Source organism: Lingula anatina, chromosome 1, assembly GCF_051362555.1.
Source record: "Lingula anatina isolate TDL-2025a chromosome 1, LinAna3.0, whole genome shotgun sequence".
In the NCBI taxonomy this organism is placed as follows: Eukaryota; Metazoa; Brachiopoda; class Lingulata; order Lingulida; family Lingulidae; genus Lingula; species Lingula anatina.
This window is the reverse complement of record NC_141767.1, coordinates 62,396,374-62,417,658: the sequence shown is the minus strand read 5'-3', so window position 1 is coordinate 62,417,658 and position 21,285 is coordinate 62,396,374. Positions and strand designations below refer to the sequence as shown.

At 37.0% G+C, this 21,285-nt stretch overlaps 1 protein-coding gene across 2 annotated transcripts in view; it reads right to left on the bottom strand.

The window, feature by feature from the left end:
• The window catches only part of LOC106170919 (A disintegrin and metalloproteinase with thrombospondin motifs 12), a 47,873-nt gene extending 28,050 nt beyond the window's left edge, over nucleotides 1-19,823 (bottom strand). For both annotated transcript variants that reach the window (XM_013550976.2, XM_087012302.1), the window contains exons 1-3: nucleotides 19,404-19,823; nucleotides 17,859-18,229; nucleotides 653-839 (exon numbers count right to left, since the gene is read on the bottom strand). In XM_013550976.2, the coding sequence (XP_013406430.2) occupies nucleotides 653-839; nucleotides 17,859-18,229; nucleotides 19,404-19,524 (679 nt within the window). In that variant the 5' untranslated portion in view covers nucleotides 19,525-19,823. The remainder of the gene's footprint in view (nucleotides 1-652; nucleotides 840-17,858; nucleotides 18,230-19,403) is intronic.
• Between the last annotated feature and the right edge of the window lie 1,462 nt (nucleotides 19,824-21,285).

The window sequence follows — 21,285 nt, the reverse complement described above, 5'->3', positions numbered from 1 at the left end:
GACAAAAATAGTACAAACATTAGCAATTTGGACTCAGAATTATATAAATGAATATCATCTGCAAAAGAAGAGAAAAATCAATCCAGGAATATTTTTATCATTTGGCATTTTGTCAAAGTATACAGACACATTTGAAGTGATCTGAAGTTGTGACTGCTCCTACTTTTCTTGCACCTGTGTTATGTAATGGTCACATACTGTGTTTAATGTCAATTCCAATTGTAAACTTCTCCCACGATTTCCAAATATTTAATGCAAATATATCAATTCAAGGAGCGGCATGCCATAAGGCACTGGATGTTGGGATTTGGTTTCTCTCTGTGAGATTATCAAAAAATAGAAATCTTTCTCTGTTTTTGTTTAACGTGTAAGATTAATCTACAAATGTTAAACAAGTTGCATGAAAAAAAACATCAATAGATTGATAACTGTTATTCAGATTATGATGGCATGTAATCTCTAAAACTTGTAAAGTGAACACAGTAAGCCAAAGTCTTTTTTTATGTAACATTTTTAAAACATATTTTTTGTATATGTATGCAACCCAAAAGTCAGCTGGGAAATGTTAATAGCTGGCAAAAACTCAGGTATAAAAAACACCAAATGAAAAATTTTAAAGCACAGAAATGATGTTCTGTCTGGTGAAACCCACCTTGAACACCACAATACCCCTCAGTACTGTCACCATGGTGACTGTGGTCGGCATGGTAACCACCTAACTCAGGAAGTAATGCCGAGCGTTTGTAGAGTATATGTGGGTGCTTGGGATCTTTTGTTGTGTTGTGGCCCTTCACAGGTTCTATGAAGTATTCCCCATGGTCTGTCCATAAGAGTCCAGTCTATAAAGATAAAGAAGAATTATGGTTAGGAAGCTGGTGATTAAAATTGAGGATTATTGTTTTAATAATCAAACTTGAACTCCTAATAAGTTTTAATAATCAAAAGAAGAATTTACACAATTGCATGAATATTTCCAAAAGCAAATAAAGTATTATTTGACTTATTATATTACAATGCCCATTTTCTTGTAACTCCTGAGATACCTAATCCTTTTTATGTTCTACAAAAGACTTTCTGTAAGATAAACATAATAAAATAGTCAGATAAACTAGCATATGTGAAATAAAAGAAAAAATTGAGTTCACAAAAGCACTCATTTATCAAAAGTTTTTTCTTTTTAATTTACATGTATTAGAACTGAAATCATAATCTTGACTACCAGTCATCACAACTGACACTACACTGACACTATCCTGACTGACTGACACAACCATCACCACTGACACTATCCTGACTGACTGACACAACCATCACCACTGACATTATCCTGACTGACTGGCACAACCATCACCACTAACACTATCCTGACTGACTGACACAATCATCACCACTGACACTATCCTGACTGACTGACACAACCATCACCACTGACACTATCCTGACTGACTGGCACAACCACCACCACTAACACTATCCTGACTGACTAACACAACCATCACCACTGACACTATCCTGACTGACTGACACAACCATCACCACTGACACTATCCTGACTGACTGACACAACCATCACCACTGACACTATCCTGACTGACTGACACAACCATCACCACTGACATTATCCTGACTGACTGGCACAAACATCACCACTAACACTATCCTGACTGACTGACACAATCATCACCACTGACACTATCCTGACTGACTGACACAACCATCACCACTGACACTATCCTGACTGACTGGCACAACCACCACCACAAACACTATCCTGACTGACTAACACAACCATCACCACTGACACTATCCTGACTGACTGACACAACCATCACCACTGACAACATCCTGACTGACTGGCACGCCAAATATGAAAGTAAAATTTGAGACTGTATTAGCATGGGAATACTTGAAATAATTTGAGAACCCATATCCACCAAACTAGTGTCTGGTCCATCAAGAATGAGGGAGGCACCTAGCTTCCTGTTTCCAGGCAGTCTAACCATAGAGCCCCTGCATTTCCTGCCTGGGCCTCTTAAACAGGTCAAGTAATAATAAAGAGACAGGAAAAGTATGTAATACCACCTAGAGTGGCAAGTTGCTCAAGATAAAATGCAAAACAGAATGTCACATCAGGCAACAAGGTTACAAGGAGTCTACCACACTTCCTATTAGAAAATCAGTATATGAGAGAGAGAGAGAGAGAGAGAGAGAGAGAGAGAGAGAGAGAGAGAGAGAATGAAAATATGGGTAGGGTAAGCTAAACTGTCAATTGTGTTAAATCAAAACATTTCTAAAAACACCTTGAACTCTTTGATGCCTAAGAATACTTTGGGACATGGCCTTTCTACTGACTGCCGAAACTTATCTAAGGGGCATGTAGTTTTCCAAAAATTTAGTAACTTGTCAAAATAATTTAAACTAAACTTTCAACTAAAAGGTTAGATCAAAGGTGAAGTCATGTATCAATTAAACCTCAAGTCAATGAGTTACAATAAAGCAATTTAACGTGTGCCAAGAATCATAAATTTGTTCATTTTCCAGTGTTATAAAGATATCTTGGTTAAATTTCTCCTGTTAATAAATTGGTATTGTCTCAGATTGTACCAAAAAGGTAGTATAATAGACCGACCACTTGCACACTTTGCCCTGCCAAATTCTCTAACAAAATTCACAATTTGATAACAAATCTAATCCTTTAAACTCAGTAAGCCAGGAGATCAAACACATACCAGTTTTTTTTTCATAGCACTTTCAAGGAAAAAACTAAACTGAATCATTTTCTCCCATTATTCAACTGTCAATCATACGCAACTGTCATTTCAGCAGTGAAACACTCCGCAGCTCACCACCACACTCTATTAGCTGCCACATTTTAGTGGCTATCAACTCTGTGCTAAAGCAAACCATATCTGACAGCAGATGAGTGGTCCAGTTGGCAGAAATTTCTTGACACAGCAGTTCCAATTGGACATTAGGGGTTGGATAACCTCAATGTTAATTTAGACGCAGGAGAGGCAGAAACCAAAGTGCAATCATGAAATAAGTTTGAAAAACATAACATGAAAGGAAAAAATATTTGCTGAAATATTAGACTGATTTCAACTCCAAAGTTCATTTGCATGGAGCTTGTCCTGGTATGACCTTGGGTGCAATAAGAAAGGCACAAGGTAGAGATTCTTATAGATAGATATTATAGATTTGGTATTGAAAATATACCAAATTTAATAATCTCAAATCAGTCAATCAGTTCTTTCTTCCCAATTGTTTTATCACAGCAGCTTAGCATATTCTTTAATACTCACTCTCTTTCTTTCTTTCATTTTTTTTCCATACCCTAATGCACATACAAATGTATATATTATGGCTTTACCATATACATAAACTTGACCCAATAGAAGTGGAAATTAGCCCTATTCCTGGACTGTCAACACTTTTTTATGACAAAACCAAACAGAGGTTTTATGGATCAAAATAAAAACAGCAAAAACAAATCAAAAGGCAAGATCCAACTCCAGAACAGTTACTTCAGTTGAGTTTTTTTCAGAACATAGACAGTGGGTAGGCCCCTAATATTATCTGTGATTATCAAGCCATTAAATTCTTTAAGTACATACCTGTTTACAGGCAGAAGAATGCTAGGTTATCAGCTACATCTCAACAGGTTAAATGTGTCAGGGCAAATGGTGAGAGAGAGAACACTTTTGTGAATTTCCAGAAATAAAATAAAAGGTATAATACAAGTACATATTTTAGTTTTATGAAAGAAACTTCCAATGGCTTTTGGTAAAATATTAAAAAACACCTGGTTGGCTGGCCTGACAAATATGAAATATAAGGACTTAATTGGTTAATTAACTATGCTGTGTATGTGTATGTGTGTGGGGGAGGAGGGGCTTTAGTTAGTTCACTCTCTTATGTTAAAGCAAAGATATTATTTTGTCCTTCACTCAAAACATACTAGTTGTATTGCCAAGATATAACACCCGTGCCCCCACCCCCTCCCAAAATAAATATGTGAAAATGTCATAAGTCACCAGTTACGAATAATGTCGGTTTATGGTACTCAACAAAATCTTCAAAGTTTGACATTTGCAGGACCACCAAATTTCAAAACAATTTTTCATGAAATTTTGTTATGTAGGGGACCACCAGTTCACCATCTGCCTCCCCATACTTTTTCATGTATGCACCAATGTTCTGAGTGGATCTATCAGCTGCATTTATAGTCCATGTGGTATTTGCACACCAGACATACAATGGGAGGCAGACAGTTAACAAGAACAACTATGGCATATGGTGCTATGAAATGCCACAGGTTTCATCCATAAATAAAGTCTCAACTTTTCATACCACCTTTAAACAAATCAAGACATCTTCTTGTGAGAGTATGAGCTCTTATCTTCCCTACACAAGAAAATTGTCTTGAAAATATTCAAATACTCAACTTTTGTTCATATATATAACCTATCTTAATCTCATCTTTTTGTCAAAAATATTATGTATGAATGGAGTTCATAAAAAATTTCATTAAAATGTGTTGTTTCAATCGAATCTATTTGAATTTTGCACTCGTACATAGCTGTTTGCAAAAAATCCTCCTCGTTTCTATTTCATTTGCCAAGTTGCAGTTCTGGGATCACTTTTTTATATATTCTAATTAAAAGATAAGCCCATCTCAAATGGTATATAACTAGAACAAAAGCTAACATTTTCTTTTGCCAATAAATTTTACAACTTGCAATGACCTGAATTTTTCTGTAAGGACTGAAATCTGTACCTTGAAATCAAAAGAAACTTTGTTCAAGAAAAACGAGTGCAAGTCAAAAGAGAGGAAATGCCACCACTCTGTATGCATGCACACCCAAAATTTTTTCACACTTTAAACGTGACAGTGCAGAATATTTATTGAAACACACTAATACCAGGCTGAAGACCAGGTGCAAGAGAAGCCATCACCTGTCACCTTCTGACGACTGAAACTACTCGTCATCCTCACACCTGCAAACTTCAAGGATAACAAACTTTTGACCTGATTCTCTGGAATCTTTAAGTGCAGTCTGCTATACTTGTCTATGAACTTAGTCCCCTTTAATAATAATAATATAAATCCAGTTTGAAATAAAAAAGTTAAAAGTTTAATGCTCCATCAAATTTGAAGTCAGATCAGTGATGGATAAAACAAAACTTTTTAGAAATGTAAATTTAACCAAAGTAATTTTTCTGTAGCACCTATCAACAAAATGATGTGCTTAATTAGTTTAGCTTTATTACTATCACCTCGAGTTTACAAAGAGTAATAGAATTGTAAATTTCATGTTCTGACAATCAACTGCATTACTTCAGACAGTGACTTATTTCATGAAACCACCATCACTGCCTTAAACTGGACACTTCAGTGGATTCTACTTAATGGATGGTTTCAAGTAGATCCCTCTTGTAAACATAACAAATGATCAAATACTGATCTTGCATTCTGACCAGACTACCACATTGAAAAAATCTCCTAGGCACAGCATGTACTTAGACACTGTTAACAAAGAGGAGGCTCTGTTCACAAAACCATGAAGATTCAAAAGTACCCAACTGTTTAAAAAACACATGAAACCCCCCTCAACCAACTCAAGTGGAACTTCAGTGCATTTGTGACAAGATCAAAGAGCGACAAAAAAAGTCCCTGAAGCTTTTAAACCACTAGCCTGTCTTTTCTCACTAAGTTTGTTCTTGGCTGTTTAAAAATCTTTTAACAATGCAGACAACATGTTGAGAGACACTTTTTTCTGCCAGACAGTCTGTTTTTTTCTGTAGCTCTGAACATTGTTGCAGACTTTTAAGGCAATCTTATTCCTACTGGGCTTTTACTCTTGGCCATTTACCAGTTACCTTAGCAACATCATGCTGATCTTGTATCATCATTTATCTTATCACTGACCCTCCCATCCTTAGTAAACAATGATATCTAAGTATTTTACAACTTAAGGACTATTGTATGGTAAAGATTTCTAGACTTTTTTTCACTCTCACAGCAAGATCTCCATTAATCATATTACCTGGCTTAATACTGTCTCACCTGGAAACTACAAACCTAGTGAATGATACAAAACGTGGGGGAATTCTGCTGCCTGAAGCACTCCACCTCTGACTTGCAAACAGGAAGAAAGAAATTGCAAAGAGCAAGAGAGGAGAAACAGAAATAAAAAAACAAAATCTAAAAACTGTTGTACTGAAATATAATTTTCTGAAGATTTTGGTTCAGGATTTGTACGGTTAATTTATTTCTTAGAAAGGAAATCTTTGAGAGGGCATGTCCTTTGAATGATATTAAAAGAACAGAAGAGAAAGGGAGTAAAAGGTAGTCATAAAATACCTAAAGAAGTGCAATGCATTGATGAACCATTTTTTCCCTCAATGTATCACTGTATATGTCAAAAAGTCAAGAAGCTATTTTAATGTGTTAAAGAATCACTGGTACAGCCCACAAGTGAATGAAGTAAGTGTGAAAAGGGGTGACAGAAACAAAACCATCGAGTAAGTGACAGTTAAAAAGTTGACAAGTAACATTTGGGGGGAAAGGAAGGAATTTCTGGACACCACTCAACTTGGCATCTTAGTGAATTCTTACACCTGGTCTTTCTTGTGCATTATTTGCCAGTGTAACCATAGGTTTACCTCTAGACTACTTCCATGACAAAATGGCACAAAGTTTGCTTCAGGGTCTCTATTTTGGAATCATTAGTGACAGAGATTGTAACCCTCAGACTGACATTGCAGCACAATCACCTACAGGCTGCTCTTGAAAAATATTTGTATTTTTCTCTCTTTTAATGCCAACAAAGTTGAACAGAACAATTTATGCACCAGTTAAATCTTTTAAAACCCACCAATTTTGAAATAATTTTCATATGACATTTTATCACAGCAGAACTTTAATCATAAAATATGCCGTCAGACAGAAAATCTTGAATTGCTATCTGTTCTCAGTGTCATTTAATTTACATGTATCTTTGAATACATTAATTAATAATTCTTTTGAAGTAAAGCTATTCATTTGGATAAGTACAGATGGATTGACTGATAAAGAAATGTATAAAAATGGTGCCACTTTACGTGCTAAACGATTGCATTCCACAGAGATCATAACAAATATTCTGTAGGCCTGAGGCAAATTATAGTACTACAAGGACACAGGAGGACCTTGATACAGATTGAGTGTTCTCAGGACACTGACATTTATTGTTTTTTAATTGCCCTATTTGCCATCATTTACCAGCCACCTTGAGGACAAAGGTGCTGCACCTTGTCAATTTGGTCTGAACTTTTGTCACCAAAGGTTAAGTGGTCACAGATCTCTTCCACACTGCAGAGATGGCTTGCCGTGGACAAGGTGGTTCCGCAGACATTGGTCTTTGAGCTAAATTATACTTCTTCATATTATCCAACACAAAATGGAGATAAAGAGGTAGAGGTAAGAAGTGTCTGGTAGATTGAAAAAGTCACTGATCACATCAAAGAGCCACATGGAAACAATTTATTCATGATTTGGAGACCTGTAAAGGGGACAAAAGAAACAACGCATTTCTTTTGACCAGGCATGAAGTTGACAGGTGTCATCAAAGAAGACAGACACCAATGATATCATTGGAAATATAACTGTGCTTCTTACTATAAAAATACATTCTCATTCTTTTGCTGAATGTCTGAAATGCAATTTACATGCCTATCAAGTTTCATGTGTCTCATATGAGACCCCCACACTTAAATTCCACCAAGCAGACATTTGCCTCCGAAGTCTGTGCTTTGTGACTGCGCAGCAGCGTCTGCACTTGCGCAGCAGCACACCTCATGCATTTCACCCCGTCAATCTTGGCGCTACTTAATCTATACCATTGGGACCTGCCTTGGTATGAACCAGTTTGCTGTGTGTAAACCAGACTTTCTTCAGCTTCTACCAGTGAGATGCTGGTAACATATAATACTGCAGTTATCTATCACCTGATACGAGGAGAGGGTGACCAAACTTCACTGTTACCTGAAGGCACACCTCTATGGAAGGTTACAAGGTCCCAGCATTTCAAAACAGGCCTGTTACAGCCTGATTCTCCTGTAATTGTGATTTTACTGCACCATTACACTATAAAATTACATCCTATACATAAGAGTAATAAAAGAGAAAATAGCTCAGACGCATTTTTAGAGCAGCTCGAGCTGTCTACTTGGTCACAGATTATAGCACAAATAGATCTCCATCTACAACAAATACACTGACACAACTGATAAGGATTCATCCAGTAATAAACCTTACTAGTATGTTCTCCTATTATATGGGCAAGGGGGATTTGGAAGGATCAAAATACCCACTCTTTTGGCCAGAGAAGGCCTGCTCTGAGTCTAATTTTTATGCCATTTCTCAGGTTGGATCAGGTAAGATGTTAAAAGATCCTACTTTTTCAGAAAAAGAACCCCTCTGCAATTGCTGGCCACAGACCTGCTATATATTCATTTATCATTTTCAACATTGCAATACACATTGTTTTAACAAGGCTTTCCAAAATATTAAAGATGATCATGCTGGCTTATCAGTGCACTAGTACTTAATGATAAGACCACACAGATCATCAGAAAAAAAAACTTAAAGAGGAGTAATGATATCAATATATTTTCAGCAAGACTGAACTCTGTAATAGCACAACAGACACAGCCAATGACCCAATGACGCAGAAGTTGCTAATTTCACACTGTATTTATACTGCATATTCTCTTAACAAGTACCAGGTCCATTTTTAACACTCAGACAAGGTATCTGTAGACCATCATGTGGCAAGATATAGATGTATGAAGCTAAACAGAAGTACCTGCTCCACAAGGAACTGCCTCGTTACATGCACTTACAACGCCAGTATGTGTAAACACAGGAAGAACCTTCATACCATCTTTTAACTAATACAACTACGCTAGACAAAACTGACTGCATTAGACTAGATGTAATGTACTAGTTAGTAATTTAGAATTATCAGAACAAATTTGTGCAATTTCTCTTTTAAGTTGAAAGATTTTGTGGATTTTTTTAATTTTTGACCCGGCAGTTGACATCTACCTTCATATATACACAGGGCAATTAAAGCAAGGAATGATACTTAGAAAAACGCCATGAGTTGGTTTTCTCTGTCCCCCACAGGAGCAAAACCTAAGACGGGAAACTTATTTTTTGAATTAAATACCATAATTGAATTTGCAGTTTACCCTCCTCTAAACATCAACTGTTAACAACAATATTCTGCAAAGAATTTGGTGAAAATGTCATGGCTTACACAGGAGCAACCATATTCTAATCACATTGGGTACAATTTCCCTCCTATGTAAAACTAGCTCAATTTCTTTAGACTGAAAATCTATTTTTCTTTCCTACTTATTTTGCACTGATTCAGAACAAGAACACAAATAACTGCAGCATGCTTCCAATATTATCTCACTGGAAACTTGTGAGATATTTTTTTCATGCAACACATTTTCTTTTAAAGGGCTAAAATAGGGATATATGTTTCAATGGCAAATATTGGTGATTTTGTCCAATTTCCTCTAAAGATTCTCCAATTACCAGCAATCATATTTAATCCAACACCTGATGTTCCCAATAACATGCATGCTGATAAAATGCTGAGCACAGTCCAACACTGCAGGAATATACTAAATTGTTAAAGTGAGCTTTTGACGGGAATAAACAAGGCTCAACTGTAAGTTAAAATACTGAAATAATCAAAGCTGCACCAGCACATGCAAAGATGCTGCAAGTGTTAAACTGAGAGTTAAGATAAATACTTTAAAATGCTACAAATGAAGTACCTGTTAAAATTTTGATAAACACAAGTATTGCAAATTTTCTCATTTTCCAAGACAACCTTATGGCTACTAAATAAAATGTGATTATATTATCCATGAAGCCTTTCTGTTCTAAAGTAAATTGCTTCAATGTATGTTCAAAACTGACTTATTCAAATGTACTTATGAACAGTTTGGCAAAAACCAATCATCAAATAATAAGAAAAAGAAATGGAAAAGCATTTCATTACTAGTATGCATATATAGTAGTAACAATATCAAAGCATAGACATATGTACATCCCTGAATTGGAATAATCATGTGAGAATGCCTTAACAACATCTAAGGCATTAACAGCTACTATATAGCAGCAATATCACACCTGGAAAGATTCCTATGCCTGGTAAGTCTTGCACAGCGCATGCACCCCATAGTGCTGATAATAACAACCATTGATCAACAGACGACATTGATGCTAGTCGACAATTTCCCAGTCAATGGGAAACATGAAATAGGGGGAATTTTGATGAAGTTCATTAACTTTAGTCCTATAGATGGGTTATGTATCAGGTTTTTGCTAATTTCTTGGCTAAACACACTCCATAAAGAGCAGGGGTAAAAGTCAGGATGGGTCACATGGGAGTTGAGGTGGGTGTGTCTGTATACGGATTCAGACAATTATCTCAGCTGTTGCAATGACAGCATAATGAGGGGAGGAGAGTATCAAGAGTTAATGGGTTTCTTCACATTTTTTATAATCATGTCCACTTCATCAATGCATAGCCAATTAGCTTTTGGATATTTTCAGCTCTTAAATCATCCTATAGTTGATTGACAGTCAAACCAGTCATGTGAATGCGGCATAAATTAATGCTTTCTTGTATACACTATGATTCTACAGACTGTCATTATAACTGCCTCCTTTACTTCTTCATTTTAAATTATCTAATGGTACACATATTTGCATTTCTTTAATGAAAACTAACCTGAAAAATTCTTATAATTTCTAAAATCAGAACCCTCCATTCTATCCAGCTGTAAAGACAGAACTGCTATCAGCTCTAGACTGGAAAGGATTATATTTGGCCAAAAGCGTACAGTAATCTCATCAAGAATTTTGAAGGACATTTCAGACTGAATTCCGCAAGGTGTAATTTACTTTTAATGCTCCTTAAGTGAATAAACTTGGTCTGGCAAAGAATATGTATGGTAATAACACATAAACTTCGAACATATAATTCATTAAAATTTTTCTTTTAACTATGATTTGCCCAAAAATTCCCCAGATATATATATTTATAAAATTATGTGTAGTGAGTTTTGATTTCATTCAGAACATTTCTTTCTCAATGATCGAAGCAACTAAAATGATTAAAGCCAGGCCTATAGCCAAGGGGGGGGGGGTTGTTGCGTTCAAATGAGCTGCCCTTCTTGGCAGGGAGTGGAAAGGTCTGCTCTGAGTAGCAAGTGATCTAGGTTTCACGGTAAACGGTCCATTTTTTAGAAAATTATACTCCCCTTGAAATTGCTGGCTTTGGGCCTGAAATCTTCAAATAATCAAATGTTCACAAAAAGTGGGGTATTCTAAATTAGTGAGGAACTACTGTAAAAGATTGATGCTTACTAGACCAGAGTATACAAGAGCATGGAAGAGGATTACCTCATTTCATTAATTTTCCCCCTTCCCATATGGTCCAGGATCCAAATCATCTCCCAAACTATAACATATTTTTCATGTTGATATTGATTTATAACAGACTGTACAACATGCACCTGTCTCTTTTTAAACAATCATATCTATTCTTTACTGGTCTGACATTATCATAGTCAAAATTGTCCCCAATCCAGGAAATGGATTTTCAAAAAGAAATAAAAATAGAAAGGAATACATACAAGTTAGAGCATGTAAATGGACACCCAACGAGGCTTAGTTGAAACATAAAACCCATCTTTTGTGCTTTACAGCAACCCATTTTGATACCATCTTGTATTTCTTCAAATTTCTATTTTTTTATTTGAAAACAAACATACCAAAACAATACCTCGATTCTTGCCTACCAAGACAAGAAAATTTCCTGTATGTAATGCTTTTTCATGCTGGTCCTGGGTGGTATAAACTTTCTGCATTCAAAATATCTCGCTGCCACCCACTTTATAACCATTCTTTATAATGGGGTATTAGGCCTGAACCTTCAGATCAGTGATAGTAACAGGGCCATGCTTCCGCTTTGTACACAATTCAATCCACATCTGTCATATACAATTGCAATGGTGCATAGTCATCTCATTCATAAAAATTTTACTGGAGAAGAACTAAAAGGTTAATGTTCACATCAAGACCAACTTAAACTATTTGCTGACAATGGGGGTGGGGGGGGGGGTGGGGGGGGGGGGTGGAGAGAGAAATAATGAGATATCATACAAACTTAATTAAAAATACCACATTAAATTAATATTTCATGAAGTTGGTCAAAATAAGTCCTTATGTGAACATGCCCTGAGCTGACTACTGATCCAATGTCATTCAAAATAAAAATGAAGCGCAGATCTGCACACCTGTGCTTCTGTCTAGCAGAAATCAAGTCTGAATTCTTTCATTCATAATACATGCAACAAGTTACCTATTTGACCCTAAGACCCATAGTGAATTCATTTCACCGTTTATGTACTCTGTGCAAACAGAAGCCTTGGAACTGCTTTGTCAAATGTGCCCCCACATTTTCTATCACAACAGCCAAATGATCTTGTACTGACTTTGATCTTTCAGGCCCCAACCAATATTTGGCGATCTGTTTGGGCCACAGTCAAACTGAGGTGCTCATTCAGTCACAACACAAGGCACCTACTGTTTGACTCCTAATAACCCAAGACGGCAATGCAAGTCAAATCTTCTCTGTGACTCAACCCTTATTGACTTGAATCAATTACTGGTATTGACTGCAGTAACAATACAGCAGTGTACCTTAACAAAGAGGAGCAACAGTTGGTCTCTACCAAAGTTCCGCCAAGCAGAAAAGCTGTTGGTAATCAGCATGACAATGTGATGGCAGATTAACCTACCAACATTGCTGTATCCTTACAACCAGGCCCAGCTTCCCATCTCATAGCCAGGGAGGCCCAGCCTGGGGTGACACAGCCAATACTTATACAGGAGCTGATGTTTCTATCCTTAAGTGAAGACCACAGCACGTGGATAGTCAGAAATCTAAGAGAAAACTGACAATCAACCTGTGCCAACAAGTGTGCTACTGTCAACTGTCAAAATGACTGAAAAAGGCTTCCTTTATGCTCCAATTTCTTTAGCTTCTGCATGGTAAAATCAGCAGAACAATACAATATTTATCCAATCTTATCACGTTTTGTGCTAAAGAGACAAGTTGAGGGGTAGGATTTCAAAAGTCTTATCTTTGTATACGTGAGATAAATAAAAATGAATCATTTGACGATGTAATGAAAACAATAGGCCAATTTTTAGTAAGTAACATTATAACCCAGAGAGCCTTTAAAGAAACACATTTATATTTTTGTCGCCCACTGGAAAAGGGGAAAAAATTAGAAAAAATCAATGCAAACAATTATTTTAAAAAGGCAAATACAATCTAACAGTTATGTCACATCTAACCAACAGTACAAGATAGGCCAATAATGACAATCACAATACGTGCAAACACGTTAAGTTTTATAAAAATATCCTTGGCTTGGGGCATGACTTTTCACACTGTTAATCTCAGCAGCTGCAGTCACAATGTCACATAATACCCTGTAACTAGAGGCAAGGGATCCAACCCATGATATCATGAATTACATTATTACTTTTTACACAGATAGAAAAGTTAGTAGAGGGTACACCAGAATACTGCAGGCCACTGTGCACTAAGCAGCATGAGACACACATTCCAATGGCTTGTGCCCCAGACAAATCTTGGCTAGACGCGCAAGGGAGATTACCAATTTTCTTAGTGCAATTATGCAATAAAATTTGAACCTGGTCCTTTCACTGAATGCAATTGGAGTAATGCTGAATTAAGATGGAAGGAAGTGGTTTTTATGTTTTAAATAACAAGAATGATTTTAGTTAATTGAGTCTTTTAAGAAAGTCTGACCCTTTGTGAGAGTTGTTCTTCAATTTCCCTGGTCTCAAATGGTTCATCATTTAATACAAATAATCCGGAATTCACTTTATTATTATATTTATTCACATTAAACCATCCTGAAAAAATGTAAAAAGTGAAAAGGAAAGCATTTTTCATCTTAAGATCATTTCTTGACAGAATTTGGAGAGCAGTGTTGCAGATTTTTCACTGTCTTTTAACATAATCAACATCAACACACGTTATTTCTACAGACAATAAATCATCAATGCCTTAAATAAATTCCATTTGCTCGGGAGATAAATCTTCAAATTGCTTCCTTAGAGATAACATCTGAACAACAAATTGTCCAGGCATGATCTGTCTCATAAAACTCCCATTTTGGCATCAAGGGCACTCACTCCATTTGCTACCTGTTGGCCCTTCGCCATGGCCCCAGTCTGAGGACAAATACGGCATAATTTCCTCATCTTCTATCAATGTAGAAGATAACTTTTCTGCATTTTTTCTTTAGTATGTGATCTTTTCAAAGTACTCGATTGATTTATTTTCAGAGGAATCTTCTCTTCAGTAAATGTGACACAAACAAGATGCCATATTGTTATGTACTGATTTTACAAATATAAGCAGTTTAAAAGATAAAACCTTATTAAAAATCACGTAACTCATTAAAATAAGTTGTATTAAGAACACCCTGATGCATGTTTTTCATGAACCATGCACCTGACTTTCTTCTGAAAACATAACATTGAGAGAATAGATTGCCTGAACCTTTTCCAGAATGCCGATAGAAGAATGGATGTTTGAATTCTTTCATATCGGAAGCAATGTTAATGGTATAATTAACATTAGATACAGCCTTTTCTTAGCACTTCAATTTGCCCTGCAGTTCAGTGCATTCAGTTGTCCTTTGACACACATTCATCCAAGTGGATACTCAAACACAGACTGAAGCTAGATATGGGTAGATTTCATGGGAGGGCAAATACTTCTACTCACTGAAGAAAGACAATCTCCCAAACTCAAACACCAACAGACTAGCACTGTATACACAAATGATCACAAAGCACACTATAACATAAGATATCATGAATGAGTTCTTGCATGGCTTACAAAAAACTTACACTTCATTGAAGTTAAAATCAGCTAGACATTACCTGCTGGAGGAGGAAAAAGTGCCTTCTAGCAAGGCAGGTCAACAATCTGCTTCTGAAATTTTGATTGATTGGTAGTCCAGACATGAAAATCAGAAACATAACCTCCCAATATCTTTTCTAAATAATGCATGCCAGAGGAGAGGGTTTGCAGTGTGTTTCTGGAAATCTCTGCTCAACCACTTAAGCGTTTTTTCTTGTCCAAAACTGACAGTGCTATGAAATGCCAGGTATCTTCTCTTGGTAAAAAACATACACAGGGAAAAACACCAAATAAAAAAGTTTTGCACTGAAATCAGGGAGCTGCAATAAAAAAGAGGGGAGGAGAAAAAAATGGCACATCTGATCAAAACTAAACATTATATGATTTTTAAGTAAAGCACCAGACACCAGATACATAATCTTTTAAGTATATACCAGAGCTTAGAAAAAGTCCTTGAAGGGAAGAATTTCAGGCTATGTCAATTTTCTTCTTTTGAAAGAGACACAAGTGTTGGTAAACTACTTTAAGTACAACCGGTCTGAGCAACTTCACTGACACAGTGACAGAAAGTATTGTGGATAATTTCACAGCTTTAAAGAATCTGAACAAGACCCAACATGTCTGAAAAATGCTTTAAACACCACAGAGACAAAACACCTAGACCAGGAACACTTTCACTGTATTTACAGGCATTAAGCATTAATGTGAATTCCCACATGTATATGTGCAGATATATATATATATATTTGAGCCTTGCTCAGGAATGGGGTGGAAAAAAGCACACTCTTTATTCTTAGATACCAGATCATCTATCTGCATTGTGGTAATATGGCATTCCAATCTCTTTTATCTGTAACAATTGTCACCTCACAGGAGTGGGGGATTCAAATGTCTAAATTCAGGAGCAACACTTGGACATTAATAAATCACTACAAATAAACTCTATACATGGTCCACAGATTAAAATCCATGATTGGTTTTGACATTTGTTAACATGCTACAACAGTTCTGCCTTTATATCTTCCCTTAGACCAAGAAATGATAATATTGAAATAAAAACTCCCATGCATATATTTACAGAGGAACAACAATGACAATTCTCAGACCTGACATGATGTGCAGTTATTAATGTAAACAAAAACATTTAAAATCTTTAATTTTGTTAACACATACAGAAAGTATGAAAACAAGTTACAGCAAGTGTGACCAAACAATGACTGTTATCAAAACTTTCAGCTATTATGAAGGAATAAAGCGGAAACTGAATGAAATACTAAATGTCATATAACACTTTTTCTATATACAAAGACACTCCAATCTTTGCCACAAAAGCCAAGGCTCTAATGCAGGTACCATATACCAGCTGCCATATACCCAGTATAAGGAATGTCTGCATTTGCAGACAGTGGCACATGTCAGATTCTAAGTCAAAAAGAGCATAATTAAGGCATACTTAATGGGATAACAGTCCAGGTACTACAGTAGTAAAAATGTGATAAAAGGAAAAAGTATCATTTTCTGCCATGTGTAGTAGTACAGTAGTAAGCGAAGAATGCAATTATTACACCATCCATAAGGCTTTGATGTTAATCACAGGTGCTGTATGCATTGAGCATCTTCTCTTTATATCCATAACTGCTGTTAGATCTGTGTGTCTCACATTAATTAGCCACATCGGGTTTCCCTTTTCATTTAAGATGATGTATTACAAGCTTAATCTAGTTAGATGAGGTAGAGGATCCCATCCCATTTATTTTACTCTTCAAAATAAACACTACTAATCCATTTTCCAACAAGCTTGCTCTGGTCCTGTCCGCAGTTTAATCCACCTTATCTGGGGGCTATCACTCATATCTAGCTATATTACAATGTTGTCAAACATTCCTCCTTTCCTTCCCCTCCCTTCAGCCTGGGTGCCCAAACCATTGGGGAGATTTCAAATCAAACTATCTAACTGGGGAGAGCAATTTATAACTTCATGAAATAACGTGATAGAAACAATTACTTTCTAAACACTCCTTTCTATGCAAACTTAACCACACAGAACGGACTATGATAAAAGTAATTACACTTTAAACACTTTTGTACTGAAATATTGCGTGAAACAATGAGTTAATTCTGGTGCTATCCTATTTTTACGTATTCTCATTTTTCCCACTATCATTATGAAGCTGTTTAAAATCCACACAGCAAGTTTTTTGTTCATCTTTTATTCAGCAATGCATACCAATCCTTTCTGCTTCACTAATAATCGCCACAAACCACATCAATTAAACACTCATTAGTGTTTCCCAGAAGCTGTTTTTCTAGTCACTTAAAATTACAGGTTCATCTGTAAGACATAAATCTAGGCACACACACACACTGGGGGAAATATGGAGAAAACTCACCTAGAAGTCCCAACAAGCAAGGTCATCTCTACTGGATCAGCTGTGACCCAGTAAAACTGTCTGGCAACTTGGAATTTGAGTAGACAATCCAATAGTACTTACATGTTTAATTTATCAGACTGTGTGCAGAGACTGAATCTGTCAGCGACACCAGTCTTTGGCCTGAGACAAAAGTGAGGGTGTAGCTGGGAGCACACAGGTGTGAAAATGAGCTTTCTCATATTCCCCAGACAGATCTAGGCTGTTAGAGAAGGCACTTTTTCTGCCCTTTCAAACCTAATCATGTTGATCTTAGATTAATTGTCGAGTCAAATTAGGAATGGGAGTTTCAATTTGATGAGTGATACCAATGCACCACCCAACAGCAAGGGAGCAAAGCAAATAGCCTCAACTACTTTAGGATAAAAAAACAACACCCAAATCTTACCAGACCCTGGCAGGTTGCTACGGCAACTTTCGACCCAATGTGTCCTTTGATATTCCCGATGAAATGACACTTGTTGAATCCATATCGCTGGACTTTAGAATCGCTGACGTTCCCAAACTTGCTGTTCCGCCTCTCAACCACCATTCCAGGTGCAAAGAGTTTGTGATTGGGTATTAACTGAAGGTGCAGTTTGTGTTCTCCCACTTGGACATGGTAATGAATTTGTTCCTCCTCTTCGCTTTCTATACTCCGTTTGTGCACACTTGTGTCAAATCGTTCATGGTGAAGGGAGTGTGTCAAGAATTCACCCTCCTTGGTGACCCGAAGTGGGATTGAAATTTCATAGCTGTCAAGTTTGCTGACAAATTCAGCTGCAAGAAAAAATAATAAAATGATTTAGTACATGAATGCAACAGTGTGAAATGGCACCAATGTTCAGAATAATGAAGGATTTGATTAATACAAATTAAGAAGTTTGTATGCTATTAGAAATAATAACAAGTGAGTGAAATAATAAAGTCTGAAAAACAGGAAAGTGGATAACCAACTGTTCAATTCGTGCAAAGTATTAGTAAAAGACATTTTAAATGAAGCCATAACTTTTTGATAACAGAAAGATGGTGCAGAAAGCAGCTGCCATTAAGTATTAGGCGCACTTGGCAAAACAAACCACAGAGATGGAAAAATACATTTCATGCATATTGATGGCTGGATTAGACATAGCACATTCAAATCTGCCAGATATCAAATACATGTGGTCTTGATATTTGAATATACTATACGTAATCTTCAAACTTGACTCTGCTGTGAATAGTATGAAGCCAGCTTGACTGTGGTTTTAGCATCTAAAGCTTAGCTTAAAGTAAAGCGTGTCGGCTTTTCTACAGAAGGTGTTAATGTGCCATATGTTGTAAGTGATTACTAAAATGTTAATCTCACATAACAGAAGCCATGTTTTTAAAGCAATTCAGGCGATGAATTGTGTTCAACCTGATATTCTAAAAGAAAAATACTTAAGTTGAATAAAACATGCCATTTAAAAAATCACACCTGACAAAATGTATTAATGGTAGGGTGGAGCTTTGCTTACAAAATAACAAGATAACTTAAACACCTTTTAACACCTGTATTTTCCACAAGCATGGCTTCACAGGGATCAGTGCACGAGTACAGTTAAAAAAGTTTAGGAGATAAGTCACCGTCTCTTTGATCTCTCGGTACTAGTATTACAATTGCATGGTTGGGTGTACAGCAGGTGCCTCACTGGTCCTAACGGCCCGTTAGTACAACACAACATAAATCACAGCCAGTACCACATAACAAAAAGTTGGGTACTGTTACGCCGTGGTGTCGAACTGATTATAGTAAAGTCGTATTAAAAGTTAACAAGCACTCATGCTATGAATTTAATAATGAAATGTGTTTGCAGAGGCAAGCTGACAGCACTTACGGTAGAAAACCCTGTCTAGACTTTCATTGTAAAAAATTGTAAACAAACGAGGACATGTATATATTAATAGTAGCATGTAGAACCCCTTTACAAACCCTGTCTGTGATCGGAAAATTCTGTCAGCCGGTGACTGTCCAACGTCTTAAACTGGCTAGCTAGTACAACCAGTGAATACAAGAGAAAGTGCACTGTGCAGTCTACTGGCGGAGTTCTCATGTTCCTAGACTTTCCGTCCCGTCAAGTCTGTACACGGATCGCTTCCGTCACTGAGGCAGTCATAAACTGCGGTTATAGCATTAAGGGGCTTCCGTGTATGTAAGGTGCCTCGGTGTACCGTGCCGCAATGAATAACTGAGGTTCTCCTTATTTCTCCCTTCTATGAGCGAAAGCCGGTATGCATATCACAGGTCTGATTGAGCAAAGTAACTGAATGTCCACACCGGCAGTCTGCACGTTTTTACCGACTCGTGTCTGTTTCACTGTCTGACTAGCCCCAGACCTCCCAGCGAATGAAAGTTCGCGCTACCAAATTGGGCACTACCACTACCACAGGGGCGACGGGTTGGAGGATATATTTCAACTACATTGTCTGCGACACAAAATCGGGTTACCAAATGTCACAAGGTAAAAGATCAATCCCCCGGCATGATAAATGAAAGCTTAAATTGCATTAACTTGAGTCGTCTGATAGCTTTTCAATCAAAATGAGGAGCGCGCAGACCCGGTCTACCTTAGGATCTTCCACTATTAAAGGGTCCATTTACGACATGTCCATTTGTTTAGGTTGGAATAGCGGTCCATGTGTAAGCGCGGTCCCATTTATGTTTAATTGCTTAATTACTAACCTCAGCATGCAATCAAACCCAATGTAAAGGGGCTCCAAAGGGTGGAACTCATTACCCCCCCCCCCCCCCCTCAACACACACACTCACACAGACAGACAAAAAAGTCGCCCCGTCACCTCAACTTCCAGCGTAGGCCTACCTTGTTAGTAAAGTCGTCGCGGTCTTTTTTTATACATTAAGTCAGTTTCCTTTCGTGGTGAGATATATGTTAACATGCAATGCTAGTGATTCAACACAAGAAGGATTAATTTCAAGTACGTCGAGAGGGCAATTGCAATTTAATTGATATGGGTATTATTGCAAATGAATTGATGGATACATTATGCGACCGTCTAATCAGCAACAGCAATTTTACGATATCGGATTAAATCAAAGCCTAAAACGAGCCATTTCAGATGAGAACTTAAACAAGCAAATGAAACAAATAAAACAGTTCTAATAAATAAAAAATATATAAAGATGAAAAAATGGAGTCAGAGCACCCGCTCTACCTCTGACCCCTTCTGTCTGCTCTTTTGACGCACTTGACTGGATTTCAGAACAACTTTCGATGCAAAAAATGTATTTACTTTTGAATTTACCAATAAGCTGACCTATCCCAAATTTATCAAATTCCGTCGGATAACCCTTAAAGTGGCCCTCTAGTTTCTTATGACGTACTCGCGGACACATCAGCATCCAACTCACGGTGCAGACATGTACACGGTCTTGTGCGTTTTGGGATTCTGAACAAAACCGAAGGCAAATAGTTCTCATTTGTACTACCTGTGAACATCAAATTTCTATTAATACGTTTAGCTCTCGATATGAACAAAATCTTTCAGATACAATAGGGGATAAAAATAAAGAAATGATTAATGTAAACAAAAGTAAGGTGTATTGTTCTCTTAGCTGTCAACGTAAGATTGTTCGCAGTATTTTGACAATCAATTCGACACCTAAATGTGGGGATCGGCACCCGCAGGGAATACCGCTCTTTACTGATTAAGCCCCAACACGGCAATATGTCACCCGCTTGAACGCCGGAAGATTGTCAAGTATAATCTACCAGATTACTCGACGTGGACGACTGCGTTTACTGAACTTGGCAAAGTGCCAATACGTACTTTTTTACTGCACCATGGAGATGCGT